The sequence below is a fragment of the Aquarana catesbeiana genome, linkage group LG09 (genome assembly GCF_042186555.1).
Source record: "Aquarana catesbeiana isolate 2022-GZ linkage group LG09, ASM4218655v1, whole genome shotgun sequence".
NCBI lineage: Eukaryota > Metazoa > Chordata > Amphibia > Anura > Ranidae > Aquarana > Aquarana catesbeiana.
The window spans coordinates 5575712-5597729 of NC_133332.1; the positions used below are offsets into that span (position 1 = coordinate 5575712).

At 45.5% G+C, this 22018-nt stretch overlaps 1 protein-coding gene across 1 annotated transcript in view; it reads left to right on the forward strand.

Moving 5' to 3' along the window:
• The window catches only part of LOC141107400 (xaa-Pro aminopeptidase 2-like), a gene marked incomplete in the record, with an annotated part of 211680 nt that overhangs the window by 121319 nt on the left and 68343 nt on the right, over positions 1-22018 (forward strand). The window contains 4 exon segments of the mRNA XM_073598107.1: positions 8215-8410; positions 12335-12424; positions 15881-15990; positions 18570-18647. Coding sequence (XP_073454208.1) covers positions 8215-8410; positions 12335-12424; positions 15881-15990; positions 18570-18647 — 474 coding nt within the window.

The following is a 22018-nucleotide window of genomic DNA, read 5'->3' on the forward strand; positions in this document are numbered from 1 at the left end:
CTCTATAACTCTCCTCTCCTTAAATACTCTGCCCTGCTGGAGGACTCCTCTCCTTCCTCTATAACTCTCCTCTCCTGAAATACTCTGCTCTGCTGGAGGACTCTGCTCCTTCCTCTATAACTCTCCTCTCCTGAAATACTCTGCACTGCTGGAGGACTCCTCTCCTTCCTCTATAACTCTCCTCTCCTGAAATACTCTACTGGAGGACTCTGCTCCTTCCTCTATAACTCTCCTCTCCTTAAATACTCTGCCCTGCTGGAGGACTCCTCTCCTTCCTCTATAACTCTCCTCTCCTGAAATACTCTGCTCTGCTGGAGGACTCTGCTCCTTCCTCTATAACTCTCCTCTCCTGAAATACTCTGCACTGCTGGAGGACTCCTCTCCTTCCTCTATAACTCTCCTCTCCTGAAATACTCTGCTCTGCTGGAGGACTCCGCTCCTTCCTCTATAACTCTCCTCTCCTGAAATACTCTGCCCTGCTGGAGGACTCCTCTCCTTCCTCTATAACTCTCCTCTCCTGAAATACTCTGCTCTGCTGGAGGACTCTGCTCCTTCCTCTATAACTCTCCTCTCCTGAAATACTCTGCACTGCTGGAGGACTCTTCTCCTTCCTCTATATCTCTCCTCTCCTGAAATACTCTGCTCTGCTGGAGGACTCTGCTCCTTCCTCTATAACTCTCCTCTCCTGAAATACTCTGCTGGAGGACTCTGCTCCTTCCTCTATAACTCTCCTCTCCTGAAATACTCTGCTGGAGGACTCTGCTCCTTCCTCTATAACTCTCCTCTCCTGAAATACTCTGCACTGCTGGAGGACTCCTCTCCTTCCTCTATAACTCTCCTCTCCTGAAATACTCTGCTCTGCTGGAGGACTCCGCTCCTTCCTCTATAACTCTCCTCTCCTGAAATACTCTGCCCTGCTGGAGGACTCCTCTCCTTCCTCTATAACTCTCCTCTCCTGAAATACTCTGCTCTGCTGGAGGACTCTGCTCCTTCCTCTATAACTCTCCTCTCCTGAAATACTCTGCACTGCTGGAGGACTCTTCTCCTTCCTCTATATCTCTCCTCTCCTGAAATACTCTGCTCTGCTGGAGGACTCTGCTCCTTCCTCTATAACTCTCCTCTCCTGAAATACTCTGCACTGCTGGAGGACTCTGCTCCTTCCTCTATAACTCTCCTCTCCTGAAATACTCTGCTGGAGGACTCTGCTCCTTCCTCTATAACTCTCCTCTCCTGAAATACTCTGCTGGAGGACTCTGCTCCTTCCTCTATAACTCTCCTCTCCTTAAATACTCTGCCCTGCTGGAGGACTCCTCTCCTTCCTCTATAACTCTCCTCTCCTGAAATACTCTGCTCTGCTGGAGGACTCTGCTCCTTCCTCTATAACTCTCCTCTCCTGAAATACTCTGCACTGCTGGAGGACTCCTCTCCTTCCTCTATAACTCTCCTCTCCTGAAATACTCTACTGGAGGACTCTGCTCCTTCCTCTATAACTCTCCTCTCCTTAAATACTCTGCCCTGCTGGAGGACTCCTCTCCTTCCTCTATAACTCTCCTCTCCTGAAATACTCTGCTCTGCTGGAGGACTCTGCTCCTTCCTCTATAACTCTCCTCTCCTGAAATACTCTGCACTGCTGGAGGACTCCTCTCCTTCCTCTATAACTCTCCTCTCCTGAAATACTCTGCTCTGCTGGAGGACTCCGCTCCTTCCTCTATAACTCTCCTCTCCTGAAATACTCTGCCCTGCTGGAGGACTCCTCTCCTTCCTCTATAACTCTCCTCTCCTGAAATACTCTGCTCTGCTGGAGGACTCTGCTCCTTCCTCTATAACTCTCCTCTCCTGAAATACTCTGCACTGCTGGAGGACTCTTCTCCTTCCTCTATATCTCTCCTCTCCTGAAATACTCTGCTCTGCTGGAGGACTCTGCTCCTTCCTCTATAACTCTCCTCTCCTGAAATACTCTGCTGGAGGACTCTGCTCCTTCCTCTATAACTCTCCTCTCCTGAAATACTCTGCTGGAGGACTCTGCTCCTTCCTCTATAACTCTCCTCTCCTGAAATACTCTGCACTGCTGGAGGACTCCTCTCCTTCCTCTATAACTCTCCTCTCCTGAAATACTCTGCTCTGCTGGAGGACTCCGCTCCTTCCTCTATAACTCTCCTCTCCTGAAATACTCTGCCCTGCTGGAGGACTCCTCTCCTTCCTCTATAACTCTCCTCTCCTGAAATACTCTGCTCTGCTGGAGGACTCTGCTCCTTCCTCTATAACTCTCCTCTCCTGAAATACTCTGCACTGCTGGAGGACTCTGCTCCTTCCTCTATAACTCTCCTCTCCTGAAATACTCTGCTGGAGGACTCTGCTCCTTCCTCTATAACTCTCCTCTCCTGAAATACTCTGCTGGAGGACTCTGCTCCTTCCTCTATAACTCTCCTCTCCTGAAATACTCTGCACTGCTGGAGGACTCTGCTCCTTCCTCTTAACTCTCCTCTCCTGAAATACTCTGCCCTGCTGGAGGACTCTGCTCCTTCCTCTATAACTCTCCTCTCCTGAAATACTCGGCACTGCTGGAGGACTCCTCTCCTTCCTCTATAACTCTCCTCTCCTGAAATACTCTGCACTGCTGGAGGACTCTGCTCCTTCCTCTATAACTCTCCTCTCCTGAAATACTCTGCTCTGCTGGAGGACTCTTCTCCTTCCTCTATAACTCTCCTCTCCTGAAATACTCTGCCCTGCTGGAGGACTCTGCTCCTTCCTCTATAACTCTCCTCTCCTGAAATACTCTGCCCTGCTGGAGGACTCTTCTCCTTCCTCTATAACTCTCCTCTCCTGAAATACTCTGCACTGCTGGAGGACTCCTCTCCTTCCTCTATAACTCTCCTCTCCTGAAATACTCTGCACTGCTGGAGGACTCTGCTCCTTCCTCTTAACTCTCCTCTCCTGAAATACTCTGCCCTGCTGGAGGACTCTGCTCCTTCCTCTATAACTCTCCTCTCCTGAAATACTCTGCACTGCTGGAGGACTCCTCTCCTTCCTCTATAACTCTCCTCTCCTGAAATACTCTGCCCTGCTGGAGGACTCTGCTCCTTCCTCTATAACTCTCCTCTCCTGAAATACTCTGCACTGCTGGAGGACTCTGCTCCTTCCTCTATAACTCTCCTCTCCTGAAATACTCTGCACTGCTGGAGGACTCTGCTCCTTCCTCTTAACTCTCCTCTCCTGAAATACTCTGCCCTGCTGGAGGACTCCTCTCCTTCCTCTATAACTCTCCTCTCCTGAAATACTCTGCACTGCTGGAGGACTCTGCTCCTTCCTCTATAACTCTCCTCTCCTGAAATACTCTGCTCTGCTGGAGGACTCTGCTCCTTCCTCTATAACTCTCCTCTCCTGAAATACTCTGCACTGCTGGAGGACTCTGCTCCTTCCTCTTAACTCTCCTCTCCTGAAATACTCTGCACTGCTGGAGGACTCCTCTCCTTCCTCTATAACTCTCCTCTCCTGAAATACTCTGCCCTGCTGGAGGACTCTGCTCCTTCCTCTATAACTCTCCTCTCCTGAAATACTCTGCACTGCTGGAGGACTCTGCTCCTTCCTCTTAACTCTCCTCTCCTGAAATACTCTGCCCTGCTGGAGGACTCCTCTCCTTCCTCTATAACTCTCCTCTCCTGAAATACTCTGCACTGCTGAAGGACTCTGCTCCTTCCTCTATAACTCTCCTCTCCTGAAATACTCTGCACTGCTGGAGGACTCCTCTCCTTCCTCTATAACTCTCCTCTCCTGAAATACTCTGCCCTGCTGGAGGACTCTGCTCCTTCCTCTATAACTCTCCTCTCCTGAAATACTCTGCACTGCTGGAGGACTCCTCTCCTTCCTCTATAACTCTCCTCTCCTGAAATACTCTGCTGGAGGACTCCGCTCCTTCCTCTATAACTCTCCTCTCCTGAAATACTCTGCTCCTTCCTCTATAACTCTCCTCTCCTGAAATACTCTGCTCCTTCCTCTATAACTCTCCTCTCCTGAAATACTCTGCACTGCTGGAGGACTCTGCTCCTTCCTCTATAACTCTCCTCTCCTGAAATACTCTGCACTGCTGGAGGACTCCTCTCCTTCCTCTATAACTCTCCTCTCCTGAAATACTCTGCTGGAGGACTCCGCTCCTTCCTCTATAACTCTCCTCTCCTGAAATACTCTGCACTGCTGGAGGACTCCTCTCCTTCCTCTATAACTCTCCTCTCCTGAAATACTCTGCCCTGCTGGAGGACTCTGCTCCTTCCTCTATAACTCTCCTCTCCTGAAATACTCTGCACTGCTGGAGGACTCCTCTCCTTCCTCTATAACTCTCCTCTCCTGAAATACTCTGCTGGAGGACTCCGCTCCTTCCTCTATAACTCTCCTCTCCTGAAATACTCTGCACTGCTGGAGGACTCCTCTCCTTCCTCTATAACTCTCCTCTCCTGAAATACTCTGCCCTGCTGGAGGACTCCTCTCCTTCCTCTATAACTCTCCTCTCCTGAAATACTCTGCACTGCTGGAGGACTCTGCTCCTTCCTCTATAACTCTCCTCTCCTGAAATACTCTGCACTGCTGGAGGACTCTGCTCCTTCCTCTATAACTCTCCTCTCCTGAAATACTCTGCCCTGCTGGAGGACTCCTCTCCATCCTCTATAACTCTCCTCTCCTGAAATACTCTGCTGGAGGACTCTGCTCCTTCCTCTATAACTCTCCTCTCCTGAAATACTCTGCACTGCTGGAGGACTCTGCTCCTTCCTCTATAACTCTCCTCTCCTGAAATACTCTGCTGGAGGACTCCGCTCCTTCCTCTATAACTCTCCTCTCCTGAAATACTCTGCACTGCTGGAGGACTCCTCTCCTTCCTCTATAACTCTCCTCTCCTGAAATACTCTGCCCTGCTGGAGGACTCCTCTCCTTCCTCTATAACTCTCCTCTCCTAAAATACTCTGCACTGCTGGAGGACTCTGCTCCTTCCTCTATAACTCTCCTCTCCTGAAATACTCTGCACTGCTGGAGGACTCTGCTCCTTCCTCTATAACTCTCCTCTCCTGAAATACTCTGCTCTGCTGGAGGACTCTGCTCCTTCCTCTATAACTCTCCTCTCCTGAAATACTCTGCCCTGCTGGAGGACTCTGCTCCTTCCTCTATAACTCTCCTCTCCTGAAATACTCTGCACTGCTGGAGGACTCTGCTCCTTCCTCTATAACTCTCCTCTCCTGAAATACTCTGCACTGCTGGAGGACTCTGCTCCTTCCTCTATAACTCTCCTCTCCTGAAATACTCTGCTCTGCTGGAGGACTCTGCTCCTTCCTCTATAACTCTCCTCTCCTGAAATACTCTGCACTGCTGGAGGACTCTGCTCCTTCCTCTATAACTCTCCTCTCCTAAAATACTCTGCTGGAGGACTCTGCTCCTTCCTCTATAACTCTTCTCTCCTGAAATACTCTGCTCTGCTGGAGGACTCTGCTCCTTCCTCTATAACTCTCCTCTCCTGAAATACTCTGCCCTGCTGGAGGACTCCTCTCCATCCTCTATAACTCTCCTCTCCTGAAATACTCTGCACTGCTGGAGGACTCTGCTCCTTCCTCTATAACTCTCCTCTCCTGAAATACTCTGCTGGAGGACTCCGCTCCTTCCTCTATAACTCTCCTCTCCTGAAATACTCTGCACTGCTGGAGGACTCCGCTCCTTCCTCTATAACTCTCCTCTCCTGAAATACTCTGCACTGCTGGAGGACTCTGCTCCTTCCTCTATAACTCTCCTCTCCTGAAATACTCTGCACTGCTGGAGGACTCCTCTCCTTCCTCTATAACTCTCCTCTCCTGAAATACTCTGCTCTGCTGGAGGACTCCGCTCCTTCCTCTATAACTCTCCTCTCCTGAAATACTCTGCACTGCTGGAGGACTCTGCTCCTTCCTCTATAACTCTCCTCTCCTGAAATACTCTGCTGGAGGACTCCGCTCCTTCCTCTATAACTCTCCTCTCCTGAAATACTCTGCACTGCTGGAGGACTCTGCTCCTTCCTCTATAACTCTCCTCTCCTGAAATACTCTGCTCTGCTGGAGGACTCTGCTCCTTCCTCTATAACTCTCCTCTCCTGAAATACTCTGCACTGCTGGAGGACTCCTCTCCTTCCTCTATAACTCTCCTCTCCTGAAATACTCTGCTCCTTCCTCTATAACTCTCCTCTCCTGAAATACTCTGCTCTGCTGGAGGACTCTGCTCCTTCCTCTATAACTCTCCTCTCCTGAAATACTCTGCACTGCTGGAGGACTCTGCTCCTTCCTCTATAACTCTCCTCTCCTGAAATACTCTGCTCTGCTGGAGGACTCTGCTCCTTCCTCTATAACTCTCCTCTCCTGAAATACTCTGCACTGCTGGAGGACTCCTCTCCTTCCTCTATAACTCTCCTCTCCTGAAATACTCTGCTGGAGGACTCCGCTCCTTCCTCTATAACTCTCCTCTCCTGAAATACTCTGCACTGCTGGAGGACTCCTCTCCTTCCTCTATAACTCTCCTCTCCTGAAATACTCTGCTGGAGGACTCCGCTCCTTCCTCTATAACTCTTCTCTCCTGAAATACTCTGCACTGCTGGAGGACTCTGCTCCTTCCTCTATAACTCTCCTCTCCTGAAATACTCTGCACTGCTGGAGGACTCTGCTCCTTCCTCTATAACTCTCCTCTCCTGAAATACTCTGCCCTGCTGGAGGACTCCTCTCCATCCTCTATAACTCTCCTCTCCTGAAATACTCTGCTGGAGGACTCTGCTCCTTCCTCTATAACTCTCCTCTCCTGAAATACTCTGCTCTGCTGGAAGACTCCTCTCCTTCCTCTATAACTCTCCTCTCCTGAAATACTCTGCTGGAGGACTCTGCTCCTTCCTCTATAACTCTCCTCTCCTGAAATACTCTGCTGGAGGACTCTGCACTAATCAAACCAAGAGGAGCATGAAAAGAATTAGAGACTAGACATGTGCACTGACAAACAATTTGTTTGTTTTCGTTTCATTCTTTTTTTGCTTTTTTCGGAAATTCAGAAATGTGAAAATTTGGAAATTCGAAAATCCAAAAATCAGGATTTTCACATTTCCGAACTTTCAAATTTTCGAATTCCAAATTTCGAATTATCAACTTCCGAATTTCCAGATTTTCGGAATTCGGAAATTCAGAAATTTTGAAAATCTGAAAAAAAGAAAGAAAATCTGAAAAATATGAAATAATAACTAATAATGAATATTAAATTATAGATATTGGAATTTCCTTTCAAATGTGGCTGTTAGTGAACGTAACGAATACGAATTTATCCGAAGTTACAAATTATCCGAAATAACGAATGCTGCATCTAAACAAATGGAATGGAAGAAATTAATAATAAATAATAATAATAAAAAGCTTTTATTATTATTATTGTTATTTATTATTATTAGATCGTTATGTTCCATTTGTTTAGATGCGGCATTTGTTATTTCAGATAATTCGTAACTTCAGATAGATTTCTATTCGTTACGTTCACTAACAGCCAAATTTGAAAGGAAATTCCAATACCTATAATTTAATATTCATTATTAGTTATTATTTCATATTTTCTGGTTTTCGAATTTTCAGATTTTCATTCTTTTGAATGTTCAGATTTTCATTCTTATTTTTGGATTTTTAAATTTCCAAATTTTTTTAATTTTCCGAATTTCCTATCTTCGCATTTCTGAATTTCCGAAATGTCAAATTCCCGAAATTTAGAATTTCCGAATTTTACAAATTTAGAATTTCTGAATTTTTGAAATTTCCGAGTTTAGAATTTCCGAATTTAGAATTTTCGAATTTCCGAATTTTGAATTTCCGAATTTTGAGTTTCCGATTTTCCGAATTTTGAATTTCTGCAATTCCGATTTTTTAATTCCCGAAATTTTGAAAATTATGACATTTGAAAATTCCGAAATTCGAAATTCAGAATTTCGGAAATTTAAAAATTCGGGATTTCGGAAATTTTAAATTACGGAAATTAACGAATTTGTCAAAATTAGTTAAAAAAACGAATTCGCAACTAAACGAATTGCACATGTCTATTAGAGACTATGGAAAGGAAATCACCCCACTGGAACCCCCCCAAAAAAATAAATAAAAAAAACAAGGAACGGACTCCATTAAAAACTGAAATGACTCTTCTGGGTACGTTTGTATAAACGATCCCCCCGTTCTCTTCTCTCTGCAGGCTGTTTATGAATGTCAGTCGTATCTCCGACACCATCCGAAATTACCTGAACAACAACTGCCCCGGATCCACCTGCGTCCAGGTTCTGGAGTATGACAAAGTCCGGGACACCCTCATAGACTATGTGAAGGGAGATGTGAAAGTCTGGATTGGATCTCAGTACACCAACTATGGAGTGTATGAAATTATACCCAAGGTAAGGCAAAAACACGGCGGAATCCCCTCTAGTCACCGTGTATACTTATATACTTTATATATTATTCAATATTTTATAGTGCAGTTTGTGCTTCTTCAATATAAAAGGGAAACAGTTCAGTTCCAATACAATACGAATCAATACAAGAGGATTGGGGGGTCCTTTGCTCACAAGAGCTTACAATCTAAACGGGAGAGCCAAGTGATACAAAAGGCAATACCTGTGAGGGAATACACGGTGATGGAGAAGGTAAAGTAGACGTGGTGGATCTGGATTTTGCAAAGGCATTTGATACAATCCCACACAAACGTTTACTGTACAAAGTGAGGTCTGTCGGCATGGACCATCGGGTGAGTACATGGAGAGAAAACGGGCTACAAGGGCGAGTTCAGAGGGGGGTGATGTATACAGTGCCTTGAAAAAGTATTCATACCCCTTGAAATTCCCCACATTTTGTCATGTTAAAACTAAAAAAATAAATATATTTTTTTGGGATTTTATGTGATAGACCAACACAAAGTGTCACATAATTGTGAAGTGGAAGGAAAATGATAAATGATACAAATAAATATGTGAAAAGTGTGGGGGAGGGGCATTTGTATGGCGCCCCCCGGAGTCAATACTTTGTAGAACCCCCTTTCTCTACAAGTCTTTTTGGAGGATGTCTCTACCAGCTTTGCACATCTAGAGAGGACATTTCTGCCCATTCTTCTTTGTAAAATATCTCAAGCTCTGTCAGATTGGATGGAGAGCGTCTGTGAACAGCAATTTTCAAGTCTTGCCACAGATTCTCAATGTGATTTAGGTCTGGACTGTGACTGGGCCATTCTAACACATGAATATGCTTTGATGTAAACCATTCCATTGTAGCTCTGGCTGGATGTTTCGGGTCGTTGTCCTGCTGGAAGGTGAACCTCCGCCCCGGTCTCAAGTCTTTTGTAGACTCTAACAGGTTTTCTTCTAAGATTGTCCTGTATTTGTCTCCATCCATCTTCCTATCAACTCTGACCAGCTTCCCTGTCCCTGCTGAAGAAAAGCATCCCCACCACATGATGCTGCCACCACCATGTTTCACGGTGGGGATGGTGTGTTCAGGGTGATGTGTTAGTTTCCCCCACACATAGCGTTTTACTTTTAGGCCATAAAGTTGAATTTTGGTCTCATCTGACCAGATCACCTTCTTCCACATGTTTGCTGTGTCCTCCACATGGCTTCCCACAAACTACAAACAGGACTTCTTATGACTTTCTTTCACCAATGTCTTTCTTCTTGTCACTCTTCCATAAAGGGCAGATTTGTGGAGAACACGACTAATAGTTGTCCTGTGGACAGATTCTCCCACCTGAGCTGTGGATCTCTGCAGCTCCTCCAGAGTTACCATGGACCTCTTGGCTCTTCTCTGATGAATGCTCTCCTTGCCCGGCCGGTCAGTTTAGGTGGACGGCCATGTCTTGGTAGGTTTGCAGTTGTGCCATACTCTTTCCATTTTCCGATGATGGATTGAACAGAGCTCCGTGAGATGATCAAAGCTTGGGAGATTTTTTTATAACCTAACCCTGCTTTATACTTCTCCACAACTTTATCCCTGACCTGTCTGGTGTGTTCCTTGGCCTTCATGATGCTGTTTGTTCACTAAGGTTCTCTAACAAACCTCTGAGGGCTTCACAGAACAGCTGTCTTTACACTGAGATTAAATGACACACAGGTGGACTCTATTTACTAATTAGGTGACTTCTGAAGGCAATTGGTTCCACTAGATTTTAGTTAGGGGTATCGGAGTAAAGGGGGCTGAATACAAATGCCCCCCCCCCCAAAACTTTTCACATATTTATTTGTATCATTTATCATTTTCCTTCCACTTTACAATTATGTGACACTTTGTGTTGGTCTATCACATAAAATCCCAATAAAATACATTTACGTTTTTGGTTGTAACATGACAGAATGTGGAACATTTCAAGGGGTATGAATACTTTTTCAAGGCGAATACTCAGAATGATCCAGTGTGGTAAGTGGGGTTCCCCAGGGTTCTGTGCTGGGACCAATCCTATTTAATTTGTTTATAAATGACCTGGAGGATGGGATAAACAGTTCAATCTCTGTATTTGCAGACGATACAAAGCTAAGCAGGGTGATGACTTCTGTGCAGGATGTGGAAACCTTACAAGGAGACCATAATAAATGAATGGGGGAGGGGCAACTACATGACAAATGAGATTCAATGTTGAAAAATGTAAGATTTGGGTGCAAAGAAATTCAAACACAAGTTACTCGCTAGGGGGAGAACCTCTGGGGAAAATCTAGGATGGAGAAGGACCTGGGGGTCCTAGTAGATGATCGGCTCAGCAATGCCAAGCTGCTGCTAACAAAGCAAACAGAATATTGGCATTAAAAAGAGGATCAACTCCAGAGATAAAACGATAATTCTCCCGCTCTACAAGACTCTGGTCCGGCCGCACCTGGAGTATGCTGTCCAGTTCTGGGCACCAGTCCTCAGGAAGGACGTACTGGAAATGGAGCGACTACAAAGAAGGGCAACAAAGCTAATAAAGGGTCTGGAGGATCTTAGTTATGGGGAAAGACTACAAGTATTGAACATAATAGCATAATAATATATGATTTAGCTTGTACCTTTCCAGCAGCAGATTCTCATTCTCCCTCTTAACTGTGTGAGAAAAACATGGGATTGTGGGTACTGTATTTTTCGCTCCATAAGACACACCTGACCATAAGACGCACCTAGGTTTTAGAGGTTGAAAACAAGAAAAAAAAATATTCTGAACCAAATGGCGTACTAAAATATTTTCCAGTGCCCATGAAATGCAGAGTGACCATTACCATAGAAAATGCAGAGTGACCATTACCATAGAAAATGCAGAGTGACCATTACCATAGAAAATGCAGAGTGACCATTACCATAGAAAATGCAGAGTGACCATTACCATAGAAAATGCAGAGTGACCATTGCCTTACCTGATGTTATCCCAGCGGCCTGCCTATTCCTCCTCCTCCCCGGCCATTGTTCCTGGGAGCCGACTCCTGCCTTCACCTCTTCCTCCGGGCTGCTCCTGTCAGAGTCCCCAGCCCTGCGTTCTCTCTGCCCCTATGGTTGCCGGGCTCCCCGAGGGACAGCTGGCACTTCTCCCTCCTCCATTAGGCCCATAGTGGCCTGTTTTCTGTCTCGCCCGGCGCCTGGTGCCCAGGAGGGGGGGGGGGGGGGGGTTGGAAGTCTATCCCCCCTCCCTTCCGGTGGTGGCGGAGGGAGGCGATGCGAGAGGTGGCAGAGGGCGGTGCCAGCGGCGGTGGGGGTCGGTGCCAGCGGCGGCAGGGGGCGGTGCCTGCCGTATATTCGCACCATAAGACGCAGGGACATTTTCCCCCATATTTCTGGGGGGAAGAAAGTGCGTCTTATGGTCCGAAAAATACAGCAAATCTTATACACATAAACACACGTTTTTTTTCCTTGTAGTTAAGAGGGTTGGGCTGTCTTTTACACACGCCCCCTTCTATGACACTGCAGTGAGAGGCGTGCCTCCACTGCAGCATTTTTATTGGACAGCTTGTTCCAATGGTACTTTACCATTGGTCCAAGGCTCCAAGCTGTCCATTGAGCTCAGTGCCTCTGACAAGAAGTGAGGAGAGGTGCTGTGAGCTCATCCTCTCAGTCTGCTGCAAACAGAGCGTGCCGGCTTGTATTTAACCGCTTCACGCAAATCGCTGTACCTCTACCATGGTACTTTGATGCTAAATACTCGGGTTATGGCAGCAGCGGATTTCTGAATTTCCGAAAAAAGCAAAAAAAAAAAACAAATGAAACGAAAACTAACACATTTTTTTTCAGTGCACATATCTATAAAAAAGGTATTGTGTGTACAAATTGTATTATTATTTCACAGTATTAAATCTTTTTTTTTTTTTTTTCAGAGTAAACTTCTATCAGAGAGCTTCTCTCCAGTTATGATGACAAAAGCCGTGAAGAATGAGAAGGAGCAGAGATTACTGAAGGACTGTCATGTGAGCACAACTTTTTATTATACTTTAAAAAGGGGCCGTGTTCAGTACAAACCAATGTGTCCCCCCCCCCCCCCCCCGTAAGGCCGTAACCCCGAGATCTGGATCATGGAGGAGAATTGCATTAGACCCACCCATACACAATCAATGGGCCGTATACACAATCAATGGGCTCTATACACAATCAATGGGCCGTATACACAATCAATGGGCTCTATACACAATCAATGGGCCCTATACCCAATCAATGGGCCGTATACACAATCAATGGGCCCTATACCCAATCAATGGGCCCTATACCCAATCAATGGGCCGTATACCCAATCAATGGGCCCTATACACAATCAATGGGCCGTATACCCAATCAATGGGCCGTATACACAATCAATGGGCCCTATACACAATCAATGGGCCGTATACACAATCAATGGGCCCTATACACAATCAATGGGCCGTATACCCAATCAATGGGCCGTATACCCAATCAATGAGCCGTATACACAATCAGTGGGCCGTATACACAATCAATGGGCCGTATACCCAATCAATGGGCCGTATACCCAATCAATGGGCCCTATACACAATCAATGGGCCGTATACACAATCAATGGGCCGTATACACAATCAATGGGCCGTATACACAATCAATGGGCCGTATACACAATCAATGAGCCGTATACACAATCAATGGGCCGTATACACAATCAATGGGCCGTATACACAATCAATGGGCCCTATACACAATCAATGGGCCGTATACTCAATGGGCCGTATACACAATCAATGGGCCGTATACACAATCAATGGGCTCTATACACAATCAATGGGCCCTATACACAATCAATGGGCCGTATACACAATCAATACACAATCAATGGGCCGTATACCCAATCAATGGGCCGTATACACAATCAATGGGCCGTATACACAATCAATGGGCCGTATACACAATCAATGGGCCGTATACCCAATCAATGGGCCGTATACACAATCAATGGGCCGTATACCCAATCAATGGGCCGTATACACAATCAATGGGCCGTATACACAATCAATGGGCCGTATACCCAATCAATGGGCCGTATACACAATCAATGGGCCGTATACCCAATCAATGGGCCGTATACACAATCAATGGGCCGTATACACAATCAATGGGCCGTATACACAATCAATGGGCCGTATACACAATCAATGGGCCCTATACACAATCAATGGGCCGTATACACAATCAATGGGCCGTATACACAATCAATGGGCCGTATACACAATCAATGGGCCGTATACACAATCAATGGGCCGTATACACAATCAATGGGCTCTATACACAATCAATGGGCTCTATACACAATCAATGGGCCCTATACCCAATCAATGGGCCCTATACACAATCAATGGGCCCTATACCCAATCAATGGGCCGTATACACAATCAATGGGCTCTATACCCAATCAATGGGCCGTATACACAATCAATGGGCCCTATACCCAATCAATGGGCCGTATACCCAATCAATGGGCCGTATACACAATCAATGGGCCGTATACCCAATCAATGGGCCGTATACACAATCAATGGGCCGTATACACAATCAATGGGCCGTATACCCAATCAATGGGCCGTATACACAATCAATGGGCCGTATACACAATCAATGGGCCGTATACACAATCAATGGGCCGTACCACACCGATAACGCAGGAACATGTACGGCGTGTTGTATTTTTTATTTTTTTAAATTTTTTTGCAATGCACCACAACAGACATTTTATAAGGTGGTGCGTTGTAACGCAGGTAGGTTCTGGAGGTGTGGATGGCAACTTACCAACATGTGCGCCCTTCATGACCCAACGCTATGAACTAAACCTTCCGGACCAATAAGCCTAAAACAGAACAGTTTGTGGAAGATCTGCTGACCATGGAATGAATAAGCAGAATTCTATATATATATGTGATAAAAAATATCTACAAATTACACCAAATACCCTCTGATATAAAAGAACTTATAAGTCATATTTTATACCCTTTATTGTTCATGCATCCAATATTTTCATTAACCAAATGCCAAAAGTAAAAAAAAAATTAAATATATATGTATATATACACTATAATACCAAAAGTATTGGGACGCCTGCCTTTACACACACATGAACTTTAATGGGATCCCAGTCTTAGTCCGTAGGGTTTAATATTGAGTTGGCTCCGCCCTGTACAGCTATAACAGTTTCAACTCTTCTGGGAAGGCCGTCCACAAGGTTTAGGAGGGTGTCTATGGGAATGTTTGACCATTCTTCCAGAAGAGCATTTGTGAGGTCAGGCACTGATGTTGGATGAGAAGGCCTGGCTCGCAGTCTTCACTCTAATTCATCCCAAAGGTGTTCTGTCGGGTTGAGGTCAGGACTCTGTGCAGGCCAGTCAAGTTCTTCCACCCCAAACTCGCTCATCCATGTCTTTATGGACCTTGCTTTGTGCACTGGTGGGCAGTCATGTTGGAACAGGAAGGGGCCGTCCCCAAACTGTTCCCACAAAGTTGGGAGCATGAAATTGTCCAAAGTGTCTTGGTATGCTGACACCTTAAGAGTTCCCTTCACTGGAACTAAGGGGCCAAACCCAACCCCTGAAAAACAACCCCTACACCATAATCCCCCCTCCCCCCCACACCATAATCCCCCCTCCCCCCACACTATAATCCCCCCACCACCAAATGATTTGGACCAGTGCACAAAGCAAGGTCCATAAAGACATGGATGAGCGAGTTTGGGGTGGAGGAACTTGACTGACCTGCACAGAGTCCTGACCTCAACCCGATAGAACACCTTTGGAATGAATTAGAGTGGAGACTGCGAGCCACATAGACTGTGAGTCCACAGTGTATATATGTATTTTATATATATATATATATATATATATATATATACAGTGGAACCTTGGATTACGAGCATAATCTATTCCAGGAGAACGCTTGTGATCTAAAGCACTCGCATATCAAAGTGAGTTTCCCCATAGAAGTCAATGGAAAGGAAGAATATTTGTTCCGCATTGACTTCTATTACATGCAATACCGCATGTGGCCAGAGGTGGGGGGGGGGGGGTGCCATAGAGCCTCGGAAATACTTGGGGACAGCTCGGCTGAACTTGGAAAGCCTTGGAAATTTAGTATTTCCGAGTGATTCTGAGTATTTCTGAGTGTCCCTGGCGCCCCCCCACACCTCTGGTCAAATGCAGTACTGCACACCCCATTAGCTTGAATTCTACTCATTTTGTGAGACAACACTCGCAAACCGAGTCAGAATTTAATAAAAAAAAGTTGCTCGTCTTTCAAAACACTTGTTAACTGCGTTACTCGTAAACAAAGGTTCCACTGTATATATATATATATATATATATATATAGTACGTATGTATATATTTAACAAAACAAAACATTTTTTCCTTAAACTACAAACATGGTACATTGTAGATCCGGGATGCTGTGGCGGTCATTGAATATTTGGCCTGGTTGGAGAAAACCGTCCCGACCAATACAGTGACAGAACTGAGTGGGGCAAGTTTTGTTGACGGTCGCCGAGAGTAAGTATCTTGTCAGCTCCGTATTTATTGTTTAGTATGATTTCCACTTATCTGTGTTTCCCTAAATCATTATATGACAGAGATAAAGGCGATTGCAATAGGATTGTAAGTAAAGTAATATACATCATGGACTGTATATATATATATATATATATATATATATATAGAGCTGCACTTGGTAAAAAGCAGGGATTATACACCAAATATTAAACATTGAATACAGTGTATCTATTTATCACACCTGTGCTCAGTATATAGTCAGCTTTTTTCCTAGCGCAGCTATAAATACACAATTCATAGTTTATAGCACTGAGGGGGGAGATAGCTGCAGCTTTGGAACAATTATTTTAGTGTAGCGAGGTCTCCGGCCTCCTTCCGTCTAATGAGAACCTCCAGGGCCAGAGATAGCTGACCTCCTTCTCTATATGGTAGGTTGTGAGGCATGGTGAGTGCAAGGGGATTAAAGTCATTGGGCACCAGACACTTCTTGAATGCAAAAGAGATTTTATTTCTCTTAGCAAACTTTTAGGGGAGAGAGGGTTAGGGCCAGGACACCCTTAAGTAGTTGCAAGTTCAGTTGATGAGACTTCGATAGGAGGACAGCCATGCGGTTAAAGCCATCCAGAAAGACGCCACATCTGCATGTGTAGGAATGCTGTCTCCTATGGCAACAGTCTTTACCAGTTCCTAACACAGGTTAACAGTTCCTTTCTTTTCCACTACAATCTCTCCTTGTAGTTCTTCCATACACTGAGCTCCCGGTCTCTCTCACGAGACCCTCCGATTCACTGATACTGAATCCCTTGAGCTCCTCCAATCTTCATGGTGGTATCTTCCTCAAGCGTCACCTCCGATGGTTGGGTCCCTGACTTGATACCCACTGAAGTTTCCTGATTCCTCACCGTCCCCGATTGGTGAGAATACTGCTCCGGTACTTGCTTCAGGTACTCACTGTGGTAAGAAGGTGGACGTTCCCTTAGTGGCGACAGCTTCCCCTCTACCTCCGACCATGACAGGTTCTCCGGCCAGCAGAACCGTCACTTCTGGTTGGACTGCAAGCCGGAATCCCAACCCTACGCTGCTCTCTTGCTTCTGGATAGGCCCTCAGATAGCCCGGCAGACAGATGCCCCCGGGATAGGCCCAATCTCTGACCTAGCAGCCCGGGGCAATACAACACACGTCCACCCAGACAGCGGTCCAGGTGGTACAGAACACTGATCACCTGACCTCACCTGAATATATAGGCGCTTCCAGTAGGCCAAGGGATTCAAGAAACCACTGCCCATTGGCTGAGATACCCCATATACCCATAACCCTCACCTTCTGATCACCTGACCTCACCGGAATATATAGGCGCTCCCAGTAGGCCAAGGGATTCAAGAAACCCCCTGCCCATTGGCTGAGATACCCCATATACCCATAACCCTCACCTTCTGTTCACCTGACCTCACCGGAATATATAGGCGCTTCCAGCAGGCCAAGGGATTCAAGAAAACCCCTGCCCATTGGCTGAGATACCCCATATACCGATAACCTCACCTTGTGTTTCCCTTCTCATATCTAGTACCACCAAGTTCCCGGCCACCTAGTGGTAGAAGAGAAAAGTACAACAAGGCCAAATTTAGGGAGAAATCAATAGATGTCTAATGCCGCGTACACACGGTCGGATTTTCCGACGGAAAATGTGTGATAGGACCTTGTTGTCGGAAATTCCGACCGTGTGTAGGCTCCATCACACATTTTCCATCGGATTTTCCGACACACAAAGTTGGAGAGCAGGATATAAAATTTTCCGATAACAGAATCCGTTGTCGGAAATTCCGATCGTGTGTACACAAATCCGACGCACAAAGTGCCACGCATGCTCAGAATAAATAAAGAGATGAAAGCTATTGGCCACAGCCCCGTTTATAGTCCCGACGTACGTGTTTTACGTCACCGCGTTCAGAACGATCGGATTTTCCGACAACTTTGTGTGACCGTGTGTATGCAAGACAAGTTTGAGCCAACATCCGTCGGAAAAAATCCACGGACTTTGTTGTCGGAATGTCCGAACAAAGTCCGATCGTGTGTACGGGGCAATATTCTCAACCAGGATAATAATTCCTGGCAAGTAAATTTTGTGAGGAGCTCCCTGACTAAACTCCAGGGTGCTCCATCAGTCTGCTTTATTTAGGTTAGGCTAAATATAATTTCTATGAGTGGAGTGGGTTCTTTAAGATTTGGTTTGTAAGTGAAGTAAGTCTAATGTTATGGTCATGGTTCTGTATCCCTGAATTACAATCCAATACAATTACCATGATATGGGGATATAAAGGGACCATTAATCAATCATGTAAAGGCCAAAAAAAAAAAAAGAAAAAAAAAACATTTCAAAATCTAAACTTTTCTCTCTGTTCACATATTTAGGAATATTATTCTTCACAGGATTGCATTCTGTTATATTTTGTTCTTTTTATTTCCTTACATATACATTATATATCTCATGGATGTAATAGTTTCATGTGTTCAGCTGTCAATTGTTATTTCGGTTACTTTTTTGGCTTTTTATTAACTATCTTATTGTATCTCTGGACAGGAAGCAGCAGTATTTTAAAGGTCCGAGTTTTACCACCATCTCTGCCGGGGGATTGAACGCAGCTCTTCCACATTACAGGTACGAGGCTCAGGTGCTGTGATTTGTTGATTTTTGCCCTTAGAACTTAGTCTTCAAGGGACAGTTTTCTGTCCTTTAGACTTTTGAGGGGCCGGACTGTGGCCATTGGGCATAGCAAAGGTCCCCAATATCAGTGAAAGAAAAAACAACGTTGGTGTCATTGGGAGGAATTGTGCCCTATCATTGTGTCATTGGAAAGAATTGTGCCCTATCATTGGTGTCATTGGAAAGAATTGTGCCCTATCATTGGTGTCATTGGGAGGAATTGTGCCCTATCATTGTGTCATTGGAAAGAATTGTGCCCTATCATTGGTGTCATTGGGAGGAATTGTGCCCTATCATTGGTGTCATTGGAAAGAATTGTGCCCTATCATTGGTGTCATTGGAAAGAATTGTGCCCTATCATTGGTGTCATTGGAAAGAATTGTGCCCTATCATTGGTGTCATTGGGAAGAATTGTGCCCTATCGTCGGTGTCGTTGGGAGGAATTTTGCCCCATCATTGTGTCAGTGGGACGAATTGTGCCCTATCCTTGGTGTCATTGGGAGGAATTGTGCCCTATTGTTGGTGTTGTTGGGAGGAATTGTGCCCTATCATTGTGTGAGTCGGAGGAATTGGGCCCCTATCATTGTGTCAGTCGGAGGAATTGGGCCCCTATCATTGGTGTCGTTGGGAAGTATTGTGCCCTATCATTGGTGTCATTGGAAAGAATTGTGCCCTATCATTGGTGTCATTGGAAAGAATTGTGCCCTATCATTGGTGTCATTGGGAGGAATTGTGCCCTATCATTGGTGTCGTTGGGAGGAATTTTGCCCTATCATTGGTGTCATTGGAAAGAATTGTGCCCTATCATTGGTGTCATTGGAAAGAATTGTGCCCTATCATTGGTGTCATTGGGAGGAATTGTGCCCTATCGTCGGTGTCGTTGGGAGGAATTTTGCCCCATCATTGTGTCAGTGGGACGAATTGTGCCCTATCCTTGGTGTCATTGGGAGGAATAGTGCCCCATTGTTGGTGTTGTTGGGAGGAATTGTGCCCTATCATTGGTGTTGTTGGGAGGAATTGTGCCCTATTGTTGGTGTTGTTGGGAGGAATTGTGCCCTATTGTTGGTGTTGTTGGGAGGAATTGTGCCCTATTGTTGGTGTTGTTGGGAGGAATTGTGCCCTATTGTTGGTGTTGTTGGGAGGAATTGTGCCCTATTGTTGGTGTTGTTGGGAGGAATTGTGCCCTATCATTGTGTGAGTCGGAGGAATTGGGCCCCTATCATTGGTGTCGTTGGGAAGTATTGTGCCCTATCCTTGGTGTCATTCGGAAGAATTGTGCCCTATCGTCTGTGTCGTTGGGACGAATTGTGCCCTATCATTGGTGTCATTGGGAGGAATTGTGCCCTATTGTTGGTGTTGTTGGGAGGAATTGTGCCCTATTGTTGTGTCAGTGGGAAGAATTGTGCCCTATCATTGGTGTCGTTGGGAAGTATTGTGCCCTATCGTCTGTGTCGTTGGGACGAATTGTGCCCTATCCTTGGTGTCATTGGGAGGAATTGTGCCCTATTGTTGGTGTCATTGGGAGGAATTGTGCCCTATCCTTGGTGTCATTGGGAGGAATTGTGCCCTATTGTTGGTGTCATTGGGAGGAATTGTGCCCTATTGTTGTGTCAGTGGGAAGAATTGTGCCCTATCATTGGTGTCGTTGGGAAGTATTGTGCCCTATCGTCTGTGTCGTTGGGACGAATTGTGCCCTATCCTTGGTGTCATTGGGAGGAATTGTGCCCTATTGTTGGTGTCATTGGGAGGAATTGTGCCCTATCCTTGGTGTCATTGGGAGGAATTGTGCCCTATTGTTGGTGTCATTGGGAGGAATTGTGCCCTATTGTTGGTGTTTTTGGGAGGAATTGTGCCCTATTGTTGTGTCAGTCGGAGGAATTGTGCCCTATCGTTGGTGTTGTTGGGAGGAATTGTGCCCTATCATTGTGTCAGTCGGAGGAATTGGGCCCCTATCATTGGTGTCGTTGGGAAGTATTGTGCCCTATCCTTGGTGTCATTGGGAAGAATTGTGCCCTATCGTCGGTGTCGTTGGGAGGAATTTTGCCCCATCATTGTGTCAGTGGGACGAATTGTGCCCTATCCTTGGTGTCATTGGGAAGAATTGTGCCCCAATATTGGTGTCATTGGGAAGAATTGTGCCCCAATATTGGTGTCATTGGGAAGAATTGTGCCCCAATATTGGTGTCATTGGGAAGAATTGTGCCCTAACGTTGGTGTCGTTGGGAGGAATTGCGCCCCTTCATTGGGTTCAGTGGGGGGGGGGGGGTTATGCCCCATGTTGGTATCAGTGGATGAAATAGTGCTCCAAGGGCCAGATAAAATCAAGCAAAGGGCCCCCAGGCCACAGTTTGGAGACCACTGCCTTAGAGTAAGGCAGCTTTATATTAATAAGAATTCTCTACTTTTTAATGCGCCCTTTACCCTCAACCATTTTTCGGTTATAGGTGGATCCTGGAGGGCTGAATCATCACCTATACCTCTTGGGGGTTGTAAGGAGGAGATGTCCCCGCCATAAGTCCAGCATCTGTTCCCCCATATCAGAGTTCTGGGTGCTACTGTGAGAAGCCCTGCCCCCCTCTGTTTTTTCTGCATAATATAAGCAGGGCTGTATATATATATATATATATATATATATATATATATATATATATATATATACAAACTCCACCTGTTGCAGTCTGCTTTATATTTGCAGCTTCTTTGTAGCTGTACATATTAGCACACAAGTGTAGTTTGATCTTTTATGAACTGTAGTGAGTCTTCTGACTTCTCTGACTATTTCCCACAAGCACAGAGCCCAGTTTTACCACACGTGTTCGGCAGTGACCAGAAGAGGGACGCATAATAAAGAAAAATGTGAAATGTGTAAATTTGAAGGTTTGCTTTCACCTTCCTTAACCTGCTGCCCTAGGCCCTGGCCCACAAGTGCTTTCATGTCATATACAGCCTGGAATATAGTATATAGGGACGATCCGACAGTTCAAACGTTTTCCTATTGGGCATTTGGTCCCCCTGTTCGTCCAAAGCTGAGCATTATATATTGAGGTGGTATATCTACTGCTTTTATACAGTCAGGTCCATAAATATTGGTACGTCGACACAATTCTAATCTTTTTGGCTCCATAAACCACCACAATGGATTTGAAACAAACAAGATGTGCTTTAACTGCAGACTTTCAGCTTTAATTTGAGGATATTTACATCCAAATCAGGTGAACGGTGTAGGAATTACAGCAGTTTGTATATGTGCCTCACAATTTTTAAGGGACCAAAAGTAATGGGACAATTGGCTGCTCAGCTGTTCCATGGCCAGGTGTGTGTTATTC